The sequence below is a fragment of the Silurus meridionalis genome, chromosome 11, assembly GCF_014805685.1.
Source record: "Silurus meridionalis isolate SWU-2019-XX chromosome 11, ASM1480568v1, whole genome shotgun sequence".
Lineage (NCBI taxonomy): Eukaryota > Metazoa > Chordata > Actinopteri > Siluriformes > Siluridae > Silurus > Silurus meridionalis.
The window spans coordinates 18,804,289-18,812,126 of record NC_060894.1 but is presented as its reverse complement, the minus strand read 5'-3'; the positions used below and the strand labels follow the sequence as shown (position 1 = coordinate 18,812,126).

Here is a 7,838-nt window from a genome sequence, read left to right as displayed (position 1 = left end):
ATTTGGTTGTATAAGAGGTGCCCAAACTGTTTCCTATAAAGGGCTAGAAATCAAACTTAATTGTAGGTCATAAGCTAAAAGTAAATTTAATATTATACCAAAGTGTATTGTATAAATTAAACTAACCATGGTTCCCTCATTTATTATGTATATTATTATGATTATTATCTATATATTTACAAACAAATAAACAAATAACCACTGTTGCTCTACAATCTGCTTAACTAATGCAGTTTTATTTTTTAGTTTTCTAGTTCATGAAATTTATAGTACAATAAAAACTTAAGAAACTTTAGAAATGTTATTTCTAGTACAATAGATTTCATTGGATAAAATACATGAAACTGTTTTTAATTTTTCAATAGTTTATTTTTTTATATTTTCCAAATAATCTATGTTCAATTTAATAAAATAAAATTGTTATTTTATTTTTAAATATTAAATTACATTTTTGTTATGCCTAAATGGTGTGTATATATATATATATATATATATATATATATATATATATATATATATATATATATATATATATATATATATATATAGTTAAAATATGTATGGTTCTAATTCTATTATAGGAAATGTTTATACAAAACATCTGAACTATTCTAATTGTAGAAAACAAAAGCATATAATAGCATAATTCCTTCTAAACAGTATATATATATATATATATATATATATATATATATATATATATATATATATATATATATATATATATATATATATATATATAGCATTAACAGCATTAATTCTTTTAGCAATGTGAGCTACAGTAGCTCACAGTGCATATGCATTTTATAGAGCATGTGGTGTTATAGTGTACTGCATGTTATAGAGCATGTAGTGTTATAGTGTACTGCATGTTATAGAGCATGTGGTGTTATAGTGTACTGCATGTTATAGAGCATGTAGTGTTATAGTGTACTGCATGTTAGAGTGCATGTGGTGTTATAGTGTACTGCATGTTATAGAGCATGTAGTGTTATAGTGTACTGCATGTTATAGAGTGCATGTGGTGTTATAGTGTACTGCATGTTATAGAGCATGTGGTGTTATAGTGTACTGCATGTTATAGAGCATGTAGTGTTATAGTGTACTGCATGTTAGAGTGCATGTGGTGTTATAGTGTACTGCATGTTAGAGTGCATGTGGTGTTATAGTGTACTGCATGTTAGAGTGCATGTGGTGTTATAGTGTACTGCATGTTAGAGTGCATGTAGTGTTATAGTGTACTGCATGTTAGAGTGCATGTGGTGTTATAGTGTACTGCATGTTAGAGTGCATGTGGTGTTATAGTGTACTGCATGTTAGAGTGCATGTGGTGTTATAGTGTACTGCATGTTATAGAGCATGTAGTGTTATAGTGTACTGCATGTTAGAGTGCATGTGGTGTTATAGTGTACTGCATGTTATAGAGCATGTAGTGTTATAGTGTACTGCATGTTATAGAGCATGTGGTGTTATAGTGTACTGCATGTTATAGAGCATGTAGTGTTATAGTGTACTGCATGTTAGAGTGCATGTGGTGTTATAGTGTACTGCATGTTATAGAGCATGTAGTGTTATAGTGCAGGGGTGTCCAATCTTGAAAACCTGCACCCACACCAGCTCTTTGTTTATAAGATTGGACACCCCTGATATAATGCATTAGCAGTTGTAGTATTGTGCATGTTATAGAGCAGGGGTCACCAACATGGTGCGGGCCTTTTCTACAAATAGCTCACCATAGCGCCACTTACCAGTGAGCTGCATCTATCGCTTTCCTACTTTGTTAAATCATTGTTGATAATTATTGTGAGAAATATTTAACATGATCAGTGTCTTCACATAGATGAATATCATTAATTTTTAATAATAGCATATAATTAAAGGTAAATTAAGCAAATTTGTTATTTCTGAAGTGTGTATCAAACTCGTAGTTCTTCACATTAATCGGTACCAAAGGAGTAGCTCTCAGTTTTAAAAAGGTTGGTGACCTCTGTTATAGAGCATGTGGAATTATATTATAATGCATGTTATAGTGCATGGGCATGTTATCGTGTCCTGCATGTGCATGTTATAGTAAATGTGCATATTATAGTGCAGTGCATGTTGTTATAAAACATGAATGGTCTTGCTATATTTCTTATTTTAAAAGACCACAAATTAAATCTATTGAAGACTAGGCCTTTGTTTTTTTGTAATCACACACACACACAAAAAAATACAATTTGCTCCTGAAATGGAGTGTAGCCTCACGTTTCAGTTCTATGGCGAAGGATCACTCTGTTAAAGAATAACGTGTAAAATTCTTATTATTCCTTTCGAAATCTGTGTAAAGCCCACAGACGTAAGATGCTCAACTTGGCCACTAGATGGAGATGTGGTACAATGTTTAGAAACTTTTCTGACTGAACAATTAGCCCAGATTTATACTGTTAAAACAAAAAAGATTTGCAGACCGTACAAGAACATAGTTATATAAATATTATTACTTGTCAGTGTCTTTGATTAGAGGACTTATTAGCTTTCACAATTTATTCCAGTATATTTAGGTTGCACTTAATTCATTACTGGTGATGCATTTTATAAATTTTTTTAAATAAATTTTCTTTGCAGAACTTTCATATTTTACATACTAATAAATAATACATGAGAAGCTTAGTTAAAAAAAGTATAGGTTTATGAAAAGTTGTTGAAAAAAAATACAATCTGACATCAAGTACAATTGATAACATTTGAATATGAGTGTCTTCTTAAAAATACAAAGAAAATCCACATTTTTAACTAAACAAAACAGGACATTTCTAAAAAGATTTATTTACAATAATGGCAGTTTTCCCAGTTATACAGCTGAGCTGAGATGTAGAGGGTTAAAAGCCTTAATAGCAGCATGATTATGCTGGGATTCGAAAACATGACCTTCTGATCAGACCAACATCTTATCCATTGCACTCCATCTTTATGTTTGATGCAATTTATCTCTCATTAGTCTATTATTTTAATATTTGGACACATTCTTATGCAAATTCAGGCTTTATTACTTACTAATCAGATGTGTTTTAATTTGTTGCATGTACATTATAGCACAGTGAATTTTCTTTTCTGCATATTGCAGCTTATTTAGAGGCAGGGGTTAGAGAGCAGGGTCAGCTATGATATGGTGCCCGTGGAGCAAAGAGGGTTAAGAACCTTGCTTAAGAGCCCAAAAGTGGCAGCTTGGCAGTGCTGGAGCTCAAACCCTGGACTTCCAAACATTGAGCTACCACCACCTTCTCTCTAAGAAGGCACAGTAATTCATTCTTTCATGCATCCAAGTTATTTTCATTAATCGTTAAGGTAAAGGTGGACCTGGAGTTCATAGGTTAAACTAAACACAAGATGGGACAACAGTCTATTGCTTTACCAGCTGTGGGCAAATTTAGGCTAGCCAGACTAGACTCTCTGCTCTCCCCTTCAGCCACTGCTCGTAACCTTGGGGTAACTATGGACAATAAACTGTCTTTTTTCCCACATGTCGCTAATGTTGCTCGTTCTTGTCGATTTCTTCTCTATAACATACGAAGGATTCGACCAATTTTGTCCATACAGGCTGCCCAGATGCTTGTTCAGTCTCTTGTGATTTCAAGACTTGACTACTGCAACTCTCTGCTGGCAGGTCTTCCCCTGAACTCTATTCGTCCACTGCAAATGATCCAAAACGCAGCTGCACGACTTGTGTTCAATCAGCCCAAGTTTTCCCACACCACCCCACTGCTGCGCTCCCTTCACTGGCTTCCAGTAGCTGCACGTATCAGATTCAAAACACTGATGTTTGCCTACTAGGCCAAAAATGGACCAGCACCATCTTACCTCAGTGACCTCATCACATCTCGCACTGCACCACGCTGTCTGAGATCCTCCAGCACTGCTCGACTGGTACCACCTTCTCTCAGAATGAGAGGTAAGTACACTTCAAGGCTCTTCTCTGTTCTAGCACCGAGGTGGTGGAATGAACTTCCCCTAGATGTCCGTACAGCAGAGTCCCTGACTATCTTCAAGCGACAACTGAAGACCTACCTCTTCCTGAAATACCTAAATTAGCACTTTCCAAGTTTGTAGAATTCGAGTTATATTTATATTAAGTTTGTAATCTTGCGTACCAGTGTAGATTTATTCATTACTAGAGATTTAAAGCACTTTTGTACATTGCTCTGGATAAGGGCGTCTGCTAAATGCCGCAAATGTAAATGTAAATGTAAATGTAGTTTTCAGACAGTGTGAGGAAACAAGAAACCCCAGGGGAAATTCACAAGAACAACACATTATGAACAACAAAATACTTGTCTCCATGGTCAGGATTAAACTAGGGACAAGGCAATGCTACCGATGTGTAAAAAAATCCTTATATTGATCATGATATATGAATATCATGCAGTTAGTGCGAAGAAACGCAAAACATAAAATTGCTTGTTTTTTTTTTTTATTTTGTTTTTTTATGCTGTTTAATATTAACATTTGTGAACATTAACAATTTCTATTTTTTAACAATTTTAAATAAAATGCCTGCTTGGTTAAATAATAAATAAAATAATATTTAATAAAAATAAAATAGAATAAATCAAATTAATGCAAAACAATTTTATTATATAGATTAAATCGAGTAATCTATTAAATTGGCACGAAACATATTGATTTAACAAAACTAAATTAATGGATCATTTTAAATTAATAGCTTATTAATTGGGGTAATACAGATGTGTATATACAGTGTGTGTGTGTGTGTGTGTGTGTGTGTGTGTGTGTGTGTGTGTGTGTGTGTGCGCGTGCGTTTTATATATTAACTCCAGCAGTTTCTTTTCTATACGTCTGGTGTATGTTTCCAGTATAATAATAAAATAATAATAATAATAATAATAATAATAATAAACAAACAAAAAACAGTGACACTACACAAGACACTAAACAAACTTGTGATCCACCACTAAATATGTTCCTGAGGGATTTTTACTGTGTGTAAAAAGGATTGCATTCGGTACACATGTGCACCAAACCGAAAGCCAATGTATCTAAAAAGTTCGGTACGAATACGTGTATCGTTACACCCCAAGTCGATACAGCATACACGGTCTAGTGACATCAGTGCTGTGTAACTGGAATTGATATTGTTAGGGATTTCTGTGAAGTTAGAAAAAAAAGCCAACGCAATCTGGCAACCCTCCAGGCAACAAGACTGATCAACTGGAAACGAAAACACACCCCGCTGAACGATACGCCCATATGTATACAGTCGGTTGTACAACCGAGGTCACGTGACGTACAATGTCTTTCATAAATACAAGAGCCTGATCGGATGGTTTGGAAAACACGCGTGCTGGTGGGGATCTGAAAGTGCTGAAATTAAAGGGTTCTGGTGTTCACCATGCTGCTCTGGGTGACATGGGTGACCGCTGCGTTCGCAGGGATCTTCTCGGCGCACGTCGTGCAGCGCCTCTGTTTTCCATACTTCTGGAAAGACTTCTTCTTCTTGTTGAAACTTATCCGTTATGGAGTTCGCCTGGAGATCTACAAGAAGAAGAAAATCGTGACCGTGATGGACCGCTTCGTGGAGCAGGCGCAGCGGATTCCTGACAAAACCTTCTTGATCTTTGAAGGCTGTACCTACACGTACCGGGAGATCGAGGAGCGGAGTAACCGGGTGGCGCGCGCGCTGCGGAGGCACGGAGCCGTGATGCGGGGCGACACCGTGGCGCTGCTCATGAGCAACGAGCCCGACTTCATCTGCGTGTGGTTCGGGCTGAGCAAGCTGGGCTGCGCGGTGGCTTTTCTCAACACGAACATCAAATCCAGGTCCCTGCTACACTGTTTCAACTCATGTGGAGCAAAACTACTAGTGGTCGGAGCGGGTAAGTGACATCAAAACAAGCCGGGGGGATTTTATTACGTAACAACTCGCGAGCAGGCTCCGCCCATTGCTCTCCTGTAAGGATTCAAATAAATAGTTTCGATATTTAAAATATATTTTTTTATACCCGATTGCCTTTTCTATTAAATGTTTTTTTCTTGTTCATATTTTTTCTGACAAATCTCGTGACATCACTGTGGGGTTCTGCCTGATTCTTTCTATCAAATTAGCTTTCGTGGTATAAAAAGTTTTGGAGACCAGGTCTGTTTACAAGAAAGTACTTTATTTATCTACGTTTGCACATCATCACCTTCAAGACAGTCCCCTTTGCACAGCAAAACAGCGCTCCCAGCATTCTTACCACAGAAGGCTTCTTTCAAAGCATGTCAAGCACCTTCTGTGATTCACGCTGTTTGAGTGTAAGGTCCGCACGAGCTGAATCTGTTGAGTACGGTGGGTACGGAAGTGAGATTTGTCTCCGACGATCATCATGCACAAGTTGCTGAATGCTTTCGACATTTTCGGGGGTTGACCTTGTTAAAGGTTTTCCTGATCTCTCATTGTCTTACTTGCAGATTTGCCCAGATTCATCCAGAATTTCACATTTGCTCTTTGTTCTAACTCCAACTTCATCATGAAATCGCAGACTTGCTAACGCACATGGTCAGAATAGCACCAGTTAGCAATATTAGTCTCGAAACGTTTTGATACCACCTCGTATTTCATTTAATACAAGCACAACTGCATTTGACACCATGTCATCTCCTGTCATGTCAACAGAGAAGACACTGCACAGTGTGACATTACAGTATTACAGAGCACACAGCTGCAGTTTTAACTATAAACCATAGCAGAATGTCTATTAATGATAGTTACATCATTGTTGAGGTGTACTGTTCCTTGAAGGCACTTACATGCAGAACTGTTCATGCAAATTGCAGTCCTGAGCCAATGTAATAGACTGTTTATAATAATTACAGTCCAAATCCATTCTCATAGTAGTTGAGTTGCCTAGTAACTTTATGGATCTTTAGGCGGTTTTGCACCGAGGCCGTAGAGGAGACAGGATGAATAAGAAAGATCCAATGAATGTTTAACTCAAAAGAAAGAGCGCACGAGAGAGAGAGAGAGAGAGAGAGAGAGAGAGAGAGAGAGAGAGAAGGAGAGTAGAGGGGCAACAGGGAAAGAGAAATAAGTGTCCTTTTTGTTGTGTAAACATTAAATAAATTATACATCATTGTGATGTACAGTGTTGTACAACCTTGCAATCCCTTTAACTCTTTAAAGCTGCTTTGAGACAATGCTTATTGTAAAAAGTGCTATTATATATATATATATATATATATATATATATATATATATATATATATATATATATATATATATATATATACACACACACACACAAATAGAAATAAATAATACAAATATATAAAATAAATAAAAATGAATTAAATTGTGATATTACAGCATTACAGAGTACTACTTAGTACTTAGTACTTAGTATTAGTTAGTTACCTGAAACCAGACATTTTAAGATATGGTTTACACTGGTTAAAGTAGAAGATCTTGAGTGTCCTGCTATAGAGTTCTGACCCAAACCTGATTGAATACCTTATGAATTAACTGGAAAACTGACTGCACCCCAGGCCTCCTAACCTACAACAGTACCTGAGTTTATTAACACTCTTGTAGCTGAATGAGTACATATTTCAACAAGGTTATTATAAAATCAAATGGGGACTAACTATACCAATCTTATGGTCAGATGTCCACAAACCTTTGACTATATAAAGGATTTCACAGACAGTATGCAAAATAACATTAGAAATAAGGAGATACAAACACTCTCTGCTTACACTCAGTTAAACTCTGGGTTTTACTTTCTTTTCCAATCAAAACATATTTTGAGAAAGAAAAAGAATTAGAAGTGGAAGATCAATCCTTTATTTGTTACATATAACTT

General features: G+C 36.0%; 1 protein-coding gene across 1 annotated transcript in view; it reads left to right on the top strand.

The window, feature by feature from the left end:
- The first annotated feature begins 4,591 nt into the window (after positions 1-4,591).
- slc27a6 (solute carrier family 27 member 6) overlaps positions 4,592-7,838 on the top strand; it is a 29,063-nt gene continuing 25,816 nt past the window's right edge. Inside the window, exon 1 of the mRNA XM_046861343.1 lies at positions 4,592-5,873. Coding sequence (XP_046717299.1) covers positions 5,390-5,873 — 484 coding nt within the window. The 5' untranslated portion in view covers positions 4,592-5,389. The remainder of the gene's footprint in view (positions 5,874-7,838) is intronic.